Genomic DNA, 15,447 nt, shown 5'->3' on the forward strand with positions numbered 1-15,447 from the left:
TTAATCGAAAGCGTGAGAGCCACCGGCCGGCTGTTATCTGGAGCTGAAGGCTACGGTAATCGATGGGTTATTTTTACGCCGGTAATAGGGCCTTGTGATTGCTCTATTAACCTTTAGACCTGTCTGAGGGACTCTATGGCTCACAGCCCCGCTGCGCTGGGGCCTCTAGGCACTGACGCCGACTACAGAGCCGAGCCTGCCACCTTCCCCTCCCCGGCTGGAGGGAGGAGGCTGCAGGCAGAGCCCTCTTGGCCGAGAAGTCCCGCTGGACCGCCGAGCTCCCCAGGCCCCTGCCACGTCCCAGGGATTAGTGCAGCGGCGCCGCGGGCTGCACTGAAAGCATAAAGATCTGACAGGAGAAGCCGCAGGAGATGGGAAGCATCGCCAGGCAGGGGTGCACGTTTTGCATAAATACATAAAATTTGAGGGCTGGAGCCAGCGCCTTGTCGATTACTAGGGAAGCTGCTGGAAGGAGAAAAGGAGGCTTCCGTCTCCAAGCTGCGGTTGAGTGGTTGGTCCCAGGTTTGGTGATTCTTCCACTTATTCAGAGTCTCGGACCAGGAGGATCCCCACCACCGACTGCCCCCAGAGACCTATAGCCGGCCGGACTCTCTGGGTGACCCCAGTGCCCTACACTCGATCAAGGGTCACCTTTCGCTTCATCAGTCCCGCCCCTCGCCCACTGCGTCCAGGGCCGCAACAAGATCCGGACCACCAGGAGGCGGGGTGGGGGAGGGGTGGGAGAGAGGTGGCTTATTAATAAAGCTGATCCTGGGAAAAGTTACAAATGAGTCGACCTCCCGCAGAGCGGTGGGTGAAGTCCCGCGCCCTGGAGGCAGCAGCACTTCGGCGTTTTCCGAGGAGATCTCTGAGGCTGGACTTTGCCTGCCGGGGGAGTTTTTTGAACAGCCGTGCAGCCTGACGCCCAGCAGAGGTGCTGCAGCCTCGCCGCACCCCCGCCCCCCGCCCTTGCACGTGACTGCCAGAGGCCAGTCAGCGGCAGCGAGCGGGAGCGCAGGGGCAAGGAGACCCGGGCCGCGAGCTGGGGACGCGGAGGCGGCCGACACTGTGGCTGCGAGACGCTCCGCAGCCGCCAAAGCTCCTGGGCCCAGGAGATAGGGCGCCGTCTCTCCTGGAAGCTCCGGTCTCCGCAGGTACGGCTCGCGTCCTGGCCCTCTCCCTCCAATCGCGGCTCTGAGCTCCTCCGCGGTGGTTTGCCGTGTAATATAGAGAGGCAACTAGGAGGTAGAAAAGAGACGTTGGTCGCTTCTCTTCCCCTAAATTAGCCAAAGCCTGCTGCTCTGCGTTTGGCTTAGCAGCTTCTTTAAAACAAAGTGAGATTTGGGGAGAAAGCGGAGACGGATCTTCGAAGTTGCTTTAGGATTCTTTTGGTGTGAACTTGAACGTTTTTAATCCCGCCTCCGCGTGCAGAGAGTCTTTGGCCCTTGTTTACCCCTCGCAAGCCTGGGTCTGGGAGGTGACGATGGCTGTGGGAAATCCCCTTGACCAGCTGACCCAGGACAGGTTCGAACACCGAAGGGCTCAGACGGAGGAATGTCGCCCACTGGCGACTCCGTGGACGCAGAGTGGCGGTGGGAGACAGGTTCTGGGGAGGCCTTGTAAAGTTGAAAACGGCTGCTGGCCGCCGGACTTTCTGTGCCCTTCCGACCGGCCTCCTCGCCTTCAAGACTGGGGTGCCGGAAGCTAAACGTCCCCCGTGAAGCAACCCTACCCACTCACAGCGCTTCTGGGTGACAGTAGCTGAGGGCCGGAACCCGGGCAGAGATCAGTGACGTCCCTCTGCTGGCCGCGATTTGCCGCTCAGATCCACGTTAGGTCGGCTGGATTTGGGCCGGGTGATAGTGGTGGTGGGGGTGGGGGGAGGATCACCCAGGGGAGAGGAGGATGCCTGAGTGGTGACTGCCACCACGTTGGGGAATGAGGAACCTTTCGGTTGGGTGAAGAGGGTGAAAGGGACCAAGGCCTGGGGGAAATCGGGCAGCACGGCCGGCGCCACCGGGAAAGTTGGGGAAGCGCCTTGGGGAAGTCTTTCCTGTGTTTCTCAGAAAAGGAACAGGCAGCGAGGAGCAGGTTCCAGCTTTTAAAGACAGAAAGGTTTTATTGAGGGTAACAGGGTGATGCCCCCCACATTTCTGAGTGCGTTCTTGTGCGAGTTTTCTGCGCAGCAGGCCCAGAGCGAAGGCGCGAGCTGAGCCGAAAGAGGCGGAGTGACTTGTAAATGGACGCGAACATTCTGACTCTCTGGATCCTCGGCTCTCCAAAATAGATCAGAAAGCGGCTGTGGGCTAAATCACGAAGATAGGAAGCATTTCCTGACTGACCTTTGAATTTGGGGTGCACTGGGATGAGTGATCAAAAGTAGAGGGAAAACTGGGGCGCTCGGGTCTGGGCTCCCAACGCGAGGCCAGACCTCAGCCATTCTAAGGAGCTCACTGGGCTCCCTCTGCGGACCGCGTCTGGATTACAGAAACAAGCAAAACTCATCTGAAGGAAATAGTTACTTTCTTGTTTATTTTCAGAAAGCTACAGAGGGATCTTTTTTCCACCTTCTATTGTCCAGTAATTCAACTCTGAAGTAATGGATCAACCATTTAAAAAGGCAGAGAATGTAAGAAAGACAAATGTTAGATTTACGGTATTTTGAGCTTTCTATTTTAAAGCTTGTAGGTTAGTTATCTGTATGTATACTGGAAGTTGGATTATAAAGTTATAAATCTTCCTTTCCTGCAGTTAAGTGAGAATAAAACTCATGACATTATGTTTTAGAACTGCAGGTGTTGCGTATGATAGAAAATAGGTCATTTATTTGATTTAACACTTAAATAATGAATATTAAGGTAAACTAATGTATTTACTTATTGAAACTCAGAAATTCCTATGAAGTTTTTTGCCTTCATTTTCAAAGGGGAAAATTGGTCATCTTAGGTCAAAGTTTTTTAATCTACCCTCTAACCAAACTTCTTACTGGAAGGAAGTGTCCACCAAACCAATACTTTAGAAAGCAAATAAATATTTAGGAGTCAGCATGTGACTGTATAATACAATGCTATTAGTTTTATTATTAGCAATGTTACCAAAAATGATTAAAAGCACTTAAAAGATTTCATTTTCAGATTTTTTACAATAATAATGATAACCATTTATTATAGTGTAGATTACATTTGAGTCACTTTCTTATGGTACATTAGGAATCTATAATAACAGTAACCAATAATTACATAGAACTTTTTTGTGCCTGTTATAATACTTTTATAAAAAAATCCTGTTACAAGTGGCTTTACAGATATTAATTTATAACTCCTACTATGACCTTTAATATTTTCATTTTTGCAAATGAAGAAACTGAGGTACAGAACGATTAAGTAATGGTCTAAAGTCATTCATTCAGTAAGTTGCAGAGCCTGGATTTAATTCAATTAATATCTTTGCAAGTCTACTATTGCAATGAAAAAGAAACCACTGTTAAGAGTAGCTGCCTCTTCTTAAGGAGAAAAGTGGGAGTGTAGTGGACAACCTCAAACCCCTGGAGGCCTACAGATTCCCCATTCCCCCACTCCCCCTTAATTGTATTTTGCTCTTTGATAAGCTTTCAAAACTTTCTGATGCTTCAGTTTCTTTTTATAAAATGAGGAGAGATACTTTTACTTAGAGGAGTTGTGGAGAAAGGGACCCAAAACAGAGCAGGTGCTCCAGAATGTGGAACTCTTATTTTATCAGAAAAAGTGCCTGGTAAAATCAAAACACAGGATACAAGGATAGACTCAAGTTCTACAAACTCTTCTTTGCTGATCTCATTGGTGTTCTTATTCCAGACATGGATGGACCAATGATTCCATTAAAAAAAATTCAATGAATTGGAATGGTCCAGTGAGTAGTTCTGTAAAGTAACCTTGTACACTCCTCTCACTTACCTAGTCCTAATATACAGTCTGCAAAACTATTTGCAAGAAACATATACCTTGTCTGATTTGATGTCCACATGGTATAATGTGTGGATAAGGAATTTCACAATCCTTTTCACTGAGATGTAGCAGATTCTGCTCATTTATGAGGGTTTAGATTGTACGTTTAGCTTAAAAAGAAAATTACAAATTTCTTAGGTTGCTGGGTTTTTTTAAAGTTGTTATTGTCTTTCATGGGCAATGTAAAATTCTTTCATGGCCGGGTATAGGGAACCAAGAAGATGAGCGAGATTTCCTGGGTCGCAAGCACTCCACGGAGACCTTGGACGTATAAAATACTGCGGCAACACGCTTTAAAAATAGAGTAAAATAAAGTCCTCCCTGACAAGCAATACAAAAAAAATTTTTTTTGGCCTAAATCACAACCAATAATTACATGTCCAGTAATCGGGAAACCCCGCATCTCCAAGGGACCCCTGAGGGGTCAGCCATACTCCACGGCCCCTGAAACACAAAGACCACAGCTTCCCTTGGAACTGCGCGGCTCCCGCAGTGGCGGTTGCGTTTGCAGTGCGGGGGAAGCGACCGAGCACAGGAACTGGGGCTGAAGCTCAGGATGAACTATCTCCCTTCTGTCCCTCCTTTAGGACGGCGGCTGCCGGGAGGAAAGAAGCCAGCCCGGCCCTCGGCTCTGGGGCCAGCCCGCCGCGCCCTGCGCCCGCGGCCGCGCGGTCCGGAGGACTGTGAGCAGCGACAGCCCGCGGCGTGACCCGGAGGCGCGTTTCCACGCCCACGCCCAGGCCCGACCCTGCGTCTTCTGGCACCCCTAGGCGCCCGGACCTGCAGGCCCTGGGGTAAATTCGGCCCCTCCTCCGCCATCTCTGGGAACCACCAAAAACTTAATTTGGTATTTTCCTGAGTAAGCAAGTCTTGTGTCCAATGATGGATTTAATACGTATACATCTTTGAAGGAATTTTTTTAAAAAAATTGATTTTTGATCTTCGTTTTTGTGACAGTCCCACACCTGTACGTTATTATTATTATTATTTTGTAATTCTTTTTCTCTCCGCGCATTGCTCCTGGACCTGCGCGTGAGAGGACTCGGAAGCGGAGAGGCCGCAGGGGCGATGTACCAGAGCCTGGCCATGGCCGCCAACCACGGCCCCCCGCCGGGGGCCTACGACGCGGGCGGCCCCGGGGCCTTCATGCACAGCGCGGGCGCGGCGGCCTCGCCCGTCTACGTGCCCACGCCGCGCGTGCCCTCCTCGGTGCTGGGCCTGTCCTACCTCCAGGGCGGAGGCGGGGGCGCTGCGTCCGGAGGCGCCGCGGGCGGCAGCTCCGGCGCGGCCCCGTCGGGTGCGGGGCCCGGGACCCAGCAGGGAAGCCCGGGCTGGAGCCAGACCGGAGCCGAGGGAGCCGCCTACACCCCGCCGCCCGTGTCGCCTCGCTTCTCCTTCCCGGGCACCACCGGGTCCCTGGCGGCGGCCGCGGCGGCCGCCGCCGCCCGGGAAGCCGCAGCCTACAGCAGTGGCGGCGCGGCGGCTGGCGCGGGCCTGAGCGGCCGCGAGCAGTACGGGCGCGCGGGCTTCGCCGGCTCCTACTCCAGCCCCTACCCGGCCTACATGGCGGACGTGGGTGCGTCGTGGGCCGCCGCCGCCGCCGCCTCCGCCGGCCCCTTCGACAGCCCGGTCCTGCACAGCCTGCCGGGCCGCGCCAACCCCGCCGCTCGGCACCCCAACCTCGGTGAGTACTGAGCGCGAGTACCGGGGCCGCTTGGGGGGAGCGGGGGCGTCCAGAGCCCTGCCTGGGGCGTTTAATTCTCACAGAGCGTGGGGAGGTGACGTGGGAGGGGCGGGGGGATGGGTTAGTTTCTAAGGAAAGCAAACAAGAAGAAGCTGGCCGCGCGGGGTGATGGGGACGGGAGGTCACAGCCCCAAGGAGCCTGGATTCTGCTACGTGAGGGCGGCCGACTGCACGTGGCGGGTCTGAAGTCGTCCTCGGAGCAGCCCAGACGCCGGAGCTGGCTGGGCGCGCTGAACGCCCGGGCAGCGCCGATCAGTGGGTGCCTGCGGGAGGCGGCCCGGCCCGCCCGAGAGCGGCAGCCCGGCACCCTCCCCTGAGGACAGCACTGGCGATCGCTGGGTCTCTGCCCCCATTTTCTCCCGGCCCTCCTTCAGGGTCCGCCGCGGGGAACTGATTACGTTGGCTTGGCAACTAAGATCTTCTAGGCCATTTGGCGGCCCAGTTGGAGAACCCCTCGGGGTGGCAGATGATTTTCCTGTTGGGGATTTCACACCGGGAACAAAGGAGGGACCGGAGCGGTGGCACCATGTGGATGCCTCCGGGCCAGAGTACTGTCGCAGTGTGCGTGGTCTGCCGGGACAGATGTGCCCAGGGGTGCATTAAACGCAGGCTTGGTCAGTGTCCGGGAACAGGAGAAGCTCAAATGGGGCTTCTTTGTAATGCTGTTTATAATGCCCGACTTGAACGGAGACTTTGCCGCAGCATCCACGTGTTGAGCCCCCTCTTGTCCTAGGGGCTGGAATTAGAAATAATAATCGTAATTATTTAATATTACGTAACTTAATATTTCATTTGAACGTCAACCTGGGAAAGACGCCAGATATGTGCGCTTTCCCCTACCCCGATTTACAGATACATAAAATAAAGGCTGGGAAAAGGCCGCAGAGTTTTGGGCCGGTAGGGAACGGGAAGTGGCATCCTCTAGTTAAAAATGCGGACGACCTCTGGGCCTGCAGAACTTCAGGAAGGACCGGAGCGAGTGTGGATGGCCAAGGCTTTTGTGGGGGAGGGGAAACTCAGACTAGAGAAACAAAGTTAACATTTATTGACTACCTACTAAGTGCTAAATCCTTTCGCATTTGTTCTCACTTTGAAGAGTAAAGCCTGTCCCTACCCAGTTTCCAATCTTGGGCTGGCTCAGAGAAGGGTCCGGGCTTTGAAGAGCTTTTAAATTATTCTCTGACCCTGGGTGGCCAGGGAAGGTCTCCAGGGGGGTCCAGCCAAATCCACATCCCAGGTAAACTGATTAACCATGGCAGTGGCGCCGGGGCTGGGTCTGTGACTCCTAGTTCCCCCCTTCGTCTAGCGGGGGAGCCAGACGGCACACCGCAGGGGAGGAGGGGGACCTCCGGAGCCCTTGGGGAGGGCCCAAGATAGCGCGTGCGACATCTCCATACAATGGCGGCTTTGGGAGGGTGTGTGGGTGGGGTGCGGCGCTTCGGCCCTGCATTCTTAGAACTCCTGCGTTCTCTCCAGAACTACTGTTTTAAAAGAGGCCCCTAATATGTAGTTCCACTTCTAACTTGGAAGTAGGGGTGGGGAGGTTGCTTCCTAACGCCTATAATCCTAGAGCAGGAATTTGGTGTTTGGTTAGGGAAATAAAGAGAAGGATACTTCCTGGTCATCAGAGTTACAACCACAACCATCTTAAAACAAGAAGAAAAGATACTGTCTGAGTGCAGGCAGTGAGTATATAGATTCTAAAATGTAACCCATAACGCACAGGAAGGTACTGAATAAGCAGTTTCCCAAATTCTAGTGTCAGCAGATGGCAAGCTGACCTCCAAGGAGTACTTTCTTTTCAAGATGTGTGGCCTGTCTTCCCAGCACCCTGCTCAGTTCCACTACCTCAGGAGTCCCACCTGAAAGCAGCCCTTGGGTCTGGCTTAGCAGCTAGGATTTTCTCTTCCACACAAAGCCAAGTGTTTTAAATAGGCCAGTCCATGAAAGGTTCCATGATCTCTTTGTGAGGAAACATGAGGCAGGTTGAATTGTTGGCATTCACATCTTCCGGTGGCACTTACATAAAGCAAATTAAGTTTAAAACAATGCATGTAAATGGGTTTTTATATGTCCCTCCTATCACATAGACCCTCCTGAAAATGGTAGCTTTCTTGAGGACCAACCCTGGCATACTAGTTGATGGTGAGTGCTAGAAGGGTGATGACAAAGAATTACTGATTCCATGATATTTATGAAAGAGCTTGATGTGTGGAATTGCCACTGACCTCACAATGGCAATGCTGTGATGGTATGACTCAGGCAAACCTAGATTCAATTTCATGTGCTCTTGTGATCTTGAGTTATACAAGTTACTTACCTCTCTTGGTCTCTTCTTTTTTTCTTTCGAAAAGGATAATCATAACTACTTTTAGAGTTGTCTTGAATTAGAAAAATAAGCTAATGTTTTCGAAGTACTTGATGGCTATTTTATCCTACACAATCATATAGAGTGACTAGTTTTTCTGATTACTCAGGACTGAGGGATTTTCGGGGACTTAGGGATTTTAGTGCTAAACCTAGGACAGACCTAACAAATGGGGATGGCTGGTCACCCTAAACAGTGTGAAAATGGGTAAATAACCCAGCAGTGTTACAGTAATGAGCTCAGAGCAAAGAAGAGAAGATAGAGGTTGTTCTTGCCTTTGTCTAGGAATCTGAAAGTCTTCACCTAAGTGATGCCATCTGCATTTGGCTTTGAAGAATGAGGAGGAGTTTGCAGGAAAAGCACCTGCAACTTAAAAAGAAAAGTCATGCCCTCACCATAACACTGGGAGTATACCCTGAAATGATACAATACAGCTTGGCTTTTGCTTAAATAATATATTTAAGTAGAACCACATAAACTCACCCTTCACTCAAAAATCATTTGTGATTTCAATGAGGAGACAGTAACAGAATACCTTTATTTTTCTATGAAGTATTAGTCACCTTAGTATTAACAATTGTTAATATCTCTCCAGAGTTGAGTTTTTTAAAATTTTTTTAAATTTTATTTATTCATTTTAGAGAGGAGAGGGAGAAGGAGAGAGAGAGAGAGAGAGAGAGAGAGAGAGAGGAGAGAGAGACGGGGGGAGGAGCTAGAAGCATCAACTCCCATATGTGCCTTGACCAGGCAAGCCCAGGGTTTGGAACCGGCAACCTCAGCATTTCCAGGTAGACGCTTTATCCACTGCGCCACCACAGGTCAGGCTGTTGGTTTTTTAAGTAAGGCAAAAATCAAAGTAATAAAAACTAACAGGGGCCTCGGTAAAGCCCTGCACTTAGGTTGGAAGGAATTCTTCTACCATGACTGCAATGTATATGAACTTGTAATTCATTTCAAGTTCAATATGAGCTACAGCCCTAAAACAACAGTTGAAATCATTAATTAGGCTGCATTAATGGAATTATGTGACCTTACTGAGGGCAAGTACAGAGTCTTACTCATTTAAGTGCCTGGCACTTAGCAAATATTTGAGCAGAGATCTAGGAGGCAGTTGCCTTAGTACTCTGCCCAGGTCAAACCACACACAATGGGTCCTTAGAGGCCAACTGGGATGCCTCAGGGAAGACTGAGTAAGCAGGGTAGGTTCTAGAAACTTTGGGAAACTACTGGAACTGTTTAGGTTGGAGAAGTCACAGGGTGGATAAGAGTGGGTGAGAGCGACTATATACAGATACCTAAAAGGCAAAGGTCTGTGGCCTAACTTTGTGTTGCTCCAGGTAAGCAGGTATTAGGTTTGAGAAGAACACTCTCGCACTTGATTGTAGTTCTTCAAATGGTGTACGAAATGCTTGTCTTAATAATAAACCCCTGGGCACCGAAAGTGCTTAAGGAGAGTTCATTGCCACCTGCCAGCAGAGCTGTGCAAAGAATTCTGGTGTTTCAAGAGGTGCAGGTTCATGTTTGGGATCATGTGAAAAAGTAAGGTAATGTAGCTGTCTTAAAGAATCTAATCACAGTGGTTACACAGGTACTGCAATTTGTCAAAACTGATGGAAATATACTATTAAAACGAGTATTTTATTGCATGCACATTACATCACAATAAAATTTTTTTTTCCAATTAATGCTTGTATGTACTTAAGACTGAAAAGGAGACAATGGAAATTATATGTAAATATGCCTTGAAGGAAATGGTGTTGTGGTAGAGGTTACTGGGAAATCTATGCAAATATGTTTCATTATAGAATAACAGTTCTTTTGTGTAATAGAGAAACAAGCAACTATATTTTCAAAGAACCTCAGAATTTTTGAATCATTTTAAAAGTTGGTTAAAAAAATAACAGCATAGTGAAATACATGTATATCACTCAGAGTTACCCAGATGGTTTCTTTAAAAGATTTGCCTCATTCACGGTATTCTAAGAATTTGTTTATGGTGTAGATCCGAGGAAAATTCTGAAATGTTTTCTGGATCTTTGGGGGACTGCTTATTAATGAGGCCAGTTACTTTCAGAGCTGGTTCATTTTACGCAGGGAACTTTGTGAGATCAACTTTTTTTTTTTTTTTTTTTTCCACTTAAGTAGCGTGTTTGGTTAGAGAATGATTTGTCAGTCTTTGAGAAAACCGGAGTTGTTTAACTTTCCAGTTCCCACCTTGAGCAGGTCAGTCAGAGTTGGGCTGGTCTATGGTGCTCAGCCCAGAACCAATTAAATGGAGGTGTGTGGGGGTGGTCAGGGGTGTGTCACTGCTTCTAGTGAGACCTGTCACCTGCCCAATTGTGTCTCATCAGAAGGTCAGGCCACATTTGTTAGGTACTTTCTAAGCACTCAGGTGGAGTGATGCATGCACAGGAGGCAGTTTTAGATAACACTTTCTTCTGTGTTTCTCCCTTTTCTTTCTTTCTTTCTTTTTCTTTTTTTTTTACTTAGCTAGCTAAGAAAATAAACATACTTGGAGGTATGAGGAAACAGGAACTCTGTTACCCGTTGGGGGGAGTGTAAATTGATACAACATGTATGGAGGGCCCTTGGTGATAGCCTACAAATTATAGAGTTGATACCGTTGACCTAGAAATTTAACTTCTAGGAAATTATTTTTATAAACAAACTGGCACATATTAGTTGCAGCATTCTTTGTAATAGCAAAATTGGGAATAACCTAAATTTGTGTTATTAGGGGCTATTTGTATACATATGGCACATGTAAATAATAGGATATCATGAAAGCATAAAAAAAACTAGAAAGTTTATTATGTGATGATATGGAGTCCTCTACAAGACTTTGTAAGGGCAGGTTGTGTGTGTGGCGTGATATTTGTGCAAAAAAAGAAAAGATTATATGCCTTTGAAAATATTTAATTTATCTCTGGAAATAGTGTTCACAAGGAATTTGTAACCTTGATTTCACATGGGGAGGATAACAAGCTTGATGAGGGATAAGGGTGGAAACGGATTTTTACCATCTATGCTTTGGAAACTTCTGAATTTTAAAAACATCTTAACCATTTTTAATAGTCATTTTTTGTGTGTGCTTTAACTGTTTAAATAACAAGAAAATACATTTAAAATATATGGAGGTTAAAGTTAAGTTGTATTTTCTTTTACCCACTTAAGCATTTTAAAGTGTATCGTTCAGTAGTGTTAAGTATATTCACATTGTTGTAAAACAGATTTTCAGAACTTTTTCCACTTGTATAACTGAAACTGTATGCCCATTAAACACCTCCCCATTTCTTTCTCTCCTTGGGTTCTGTCAACCACCACTCTACTTTCTGTCTCTGAATTTGACTAGGAACCTCATATAAGTGGAATCATACAGTATTTGCCTTTTTTTGTGACTGGCTTATTTCACTGAGCATAATGTCCTCAAGGTTCATCTATATTGTATCATGCATCAGAATTTCTTTTCTTTTTAATGCTGAATAATAGTCCATTGTATGTATATATCACATTTTGTGTGTATCCATTATTCCATCCTGAGCATTTGAATAGTTTTCACCTTCTTGACATGTAAATAATGCTGCTGTGAACATGGGTGTGCAAATGCAACCTTTTGAATTTTGAACCCTCTGAATATATTACAAAATTTAAAAATTAAACCAATTTTTTCTAATTAAAATTTTAAAGACATACATTACTCATGAATTAACTTCCTGAAAGTCTCTTCCTCTTTTTTTAAAAAAATAGGTTCTATATTTACCTTATGGATGTGGAGGAGGAGTTCTTTAAAATAAATGTTTATTGAATTTGGCTTTTGATTTTTGCTTATTCAACAGATTGCTTTACTGGTGGGGCAGAAATTCTTACCCTATTCTCAGTAATGTCTGTGGGTAGCAGAACTCAGTCAGCAACGGTCAGATGCCCCCACCCCCACATTGAGATGGCTCCTTTCTGGGGCACATTCACAGGTGTGAGTTCCCCTTCAGGTTATAGTGGGGCTAGATCCCAAGAACCGCTAACCTAGGGCAGTGATGAGGTTTTGTTAGAAAACAAATTACCTTCCTCCAGGGCAAGATAAATCTTAACCAATTCTTTTATTTTCCCTTTCTATTGAATTTAATGGGGTGACACTGGTTAACAAAATTATACAGGTTTCAGGTGCACAATTCAATAACACATCATCTTGTATGTACACTGATTGTATGTTCAGAGAAACAGGAACATCATTTGTTCCTGTATGTGGCCTGACTGGGGATAGAACCAGCAACCTCCGTGCTTTGGAACAATTCTCTAAACAACCGAGAGCCATCCTGCCAAGGCTCAATTTCAAGGTCTTTTATCCAATTCTTTTCAGCCTTTTTTGTTGTTGTTTTAATGACAATTGCGTTGTATGCAGTTAGAGCTGAAGCCATTGCAAATAGGGTTGCTGGTTTTATCATTGCCCTGCTCTAGAAGAGGGCAATTCTTGCAGACCAGGGGATGCTGCTGCTGCTTTAAGAACTTGAAGGGGCCCCTGACCTGTGGTGGCACAGCGGATAAAGCATTGACCTGGAAACGCTGAGGTCGCCAGTTTGAAACCCTGCGCTTACCTGGTCAAAGCACGTGTGGGAGTTGATGCTTCCTGCTCCTCCTCTCTCTCTCTCTCTCTCTCCTATCTAAAATGAATAAATTAAAAAAAAATCTTAAAGGGGCCTTTTTGGCATCTAAAAATATTTGTCTGCTGGTGCCTCTTTAGCCTTCACATTTTTTTTTTTTTTTTTTACAGAGACAGAGAGTCAGAGAGAGGGATAGACACAGACAGACAGACAGGAACGAAGAGATGAGAAGCATCAATCATTAGTTTTTTGTTGTGACACCTTTGTTGTTCATTGATTGCTTTCTCATATGTGCCTTGACCGCAGGCCTTCAGCAGACCGAGTAACCCCTTGCTTGAGCCAGCTCCTTGAGCTCAAGCTGGTGAGCTTTTGCTCAAACCAGATGAGCCCGCGCTCAAGCTGGCGACCTTGGGTCTTGAACCTGGGTCTTCTGCATCCCAGTCTGATGCTCTATCCACTGGGCCACCGCCCGGTTAGGCAGCCTTCACATTTTGAATAAGGTGGAGGGGGAAGACTCTCTCATGGTTTGGGGAAGGGTGTCTCTGTTATACTGATTTTGGTCTCATGTAACACACTCCATGAAGAATTATCTAAGCATTTTATTGGCTATATATAGAGCTACTCCTTTATCTCCTTCTAAAGAAGGTAGGAAAGACAATATGAGTGGGGTTATAATAGGAGTAATTTGTATCTGTTTTAAGTTATACAAAAGAAATGTGCAGTTTGGGTACATTAATGTTTGGAAACTAGCTAACAACTTTTTAGGGATAGCAGCCTATATCCTGCACTACATATATGCCCCTACATTGTGTTATGTATGTGCAATTTATATATAGGAAGTTGGATCCTTTATTAAGGGTCAATGAGAAAGTTGTCAGGGACTTTTAAGTCCTTCTTGAGAGGTAGATATTATCTCTACTTTGCAGGAGAGGAAAGTGATGCTCAGAAAGATTAAGTAATCGGCCCCAGTTCCCACTAGTAGGACACAGCAGCTCTGGCTTAGAAGCCAGGTTAGTCCAACTTCCAGGATCATATTTCTGCCCATTTATCCCACGTTTCGTTTTCACTTATCCCTGCAGAAACAGATGTTATGTGGTGGTGGAAGGACTCACACTTCAAGATGTTCTGTTAGCTCTCCACCTGCTCCCTCCCCTCAGTGTGGTTTCTCTTCTGTGTATCCTACCTCCCCTGAATGTCTCTCCAGCTGTAATGTCTTCCTGAGTTACCTTCCATCTCATTCTGAAACTGCAGAACTTTTCAGTGGTAGGAATCCCTACCTTGCACAAACTTTCTTTTCAGCCTCTTGATTCTGGTGTGCAGAGAGAGAACAGTTTTCCAGAATTCAGACCCTCCACACTAGAGGATTCTCACTGGTGAAGGGTGTAGGGGGACCGTTGGCTGCATAAAAGCAAAACCATATGGCTCTCCCTCAAGTCCCTTTCCTAAAAGAAAATGAAAATCCTCTCTGTATTCTCCTTTCTCTGAAGAGTCTAATGTATTTGTGGGAGGAGCAGAGAAAGGAGGGGAGAAAAGCACAGTAATGACGTCTTTAATGAAGGTGAGAGTAGAGGCATGGATCAAGGAAGTGAATGAAACCCCAGCCAGAAGAACCCATCCCCCCCCCCCCCCCCCCCCGCCCCACCACCACCCACCACCATCCACCACCATAGCATTGGTGTGAGCTGAACACAGAAGCCATCAGTGGAAGCTCTCTTGGTTCTGGCAGGGGGCCTATGGTTTTATCTATTACTGCTCTGTAATCAGAATTGAACCAGGATATTCAGGCCTCTTATCTGAATGAAGGGAATTTGTATTTTTGGCCTTTAGCATTTTGCAGAATCCCTATAACTGACTTCATGGCTTTAAATATCTTCCTGGTCCCTAAAGGAGGAGGAGTCCAGGCAGCTCAGCCACTGCATGTTTTAAAGTTTTTGAGAAGCAAGTATGGGGTGTGAGGCTGTCATTCACTCTGTGTTGAATAATCACAGATATACTTTATTTTAGAGGATGAGAAACCAAGGAGTCACTATCAGAATTTGGTGGGAAGGTTTTGACAATTATTAAACCAATCAAAGATCCAGCTTTGCTTCTTAAAATTATTATTTTTTTAATCTTAGTGGGGTTTTTTCCCCAGTTTAAATCTTCGTTTCCACTTCCAGCAATCCAGTCAAACTTTATCACCTCCATTCAGAATTGATCGATAGCAACTGGTGAGCAGGTTAATTATAATCGCAGAATAAACGCTGAAGTCTCAAAGTTCACCACTTTTGCCATGTTTCCAAACCCCTCAGGGACCATGCCAAGAGACTCATTGACCCATTCAAGCAGGTGTGGGAGTTTGAACTGGGGCAGACAATCGGATCTGATTCAAGACAACTCAATTTGGTTTCTTATCTGAGGCTTTTCCTATCTTATGATGTCTGTCATTTCAGATAAAAAAGTTCTGTCAACTGAGCTGGGAAATGGCAAGTTACATTTTCTTCTGATAAAAGTTTCTAGTTGCTGTTTTATCAGATTGGGTTGAAATTGTATGTGTTTCTGTCAAGGTCTGCAATGACCTTTTGAGATATTTTATCAGGTATTAGGTGGGGAAACCTTTCTTTTCCTCTCTTTTTTTCTTCAACCTAGCAAAGAATGACCTGACTTCCAAGACCATAAATCAAACCAGGTAAAGAGAGGCAATAATACAGGTTACCCCGCAAAATTGAGTAGGCGGGGAAAACAAACAACAAATAAAACCTTTCCCTAGCATATGGA

General features: G+C 46.5%; 1 protein-coding gene across 4 annotated transcripts in view; it reads left to right on the forward strand.

Annotated features, from left to right (window-relative positions):
• Positions 1-15,447, forward strand: part of GATA4 (GATA binding protein 4) — an 84,710-nt gene that overhangs the window by 27,142 nt on the left and 42,121 nt on the right. For 2 of the 4 annotated variants that reach the window (XM_066278949.1, XM_066278960.1), the window contains exon 2: positions 4,571-5,667. In XM_066278949.1, the coding sequence (XP_066135046.1) occupies positions 5,052-5,667 (616 nt within the window). In that variant the 5' untranslated portion in view covers positions 4,571-5,051. Of the gene's footprint in view, positions 1-766; positions 1,155-4,570; positions 5,668-15,447 lie in introns of those variants that run through there. The other 2 variants (XM_066278938.1, XM_066278968.1) reach the window with 2 other exon arrangements.

This window comes from Saccopteryx bilineata, chromosome 1 (genome assembly GCF_036850765.1).
Source record: "Saccopteryx bilineata isolate mSacBil1 chromosome 1, mSacBil1_pri_phased_curated, whole genome shotgun sequence".
Taxonomy (NCBI): domain Eukaryota; kingdom Metazoa; phylum Chordata; class Mammalia; order Chiroptera; family Emballonuridae; genus Saccopteryx; species Saccopteryx bilineata.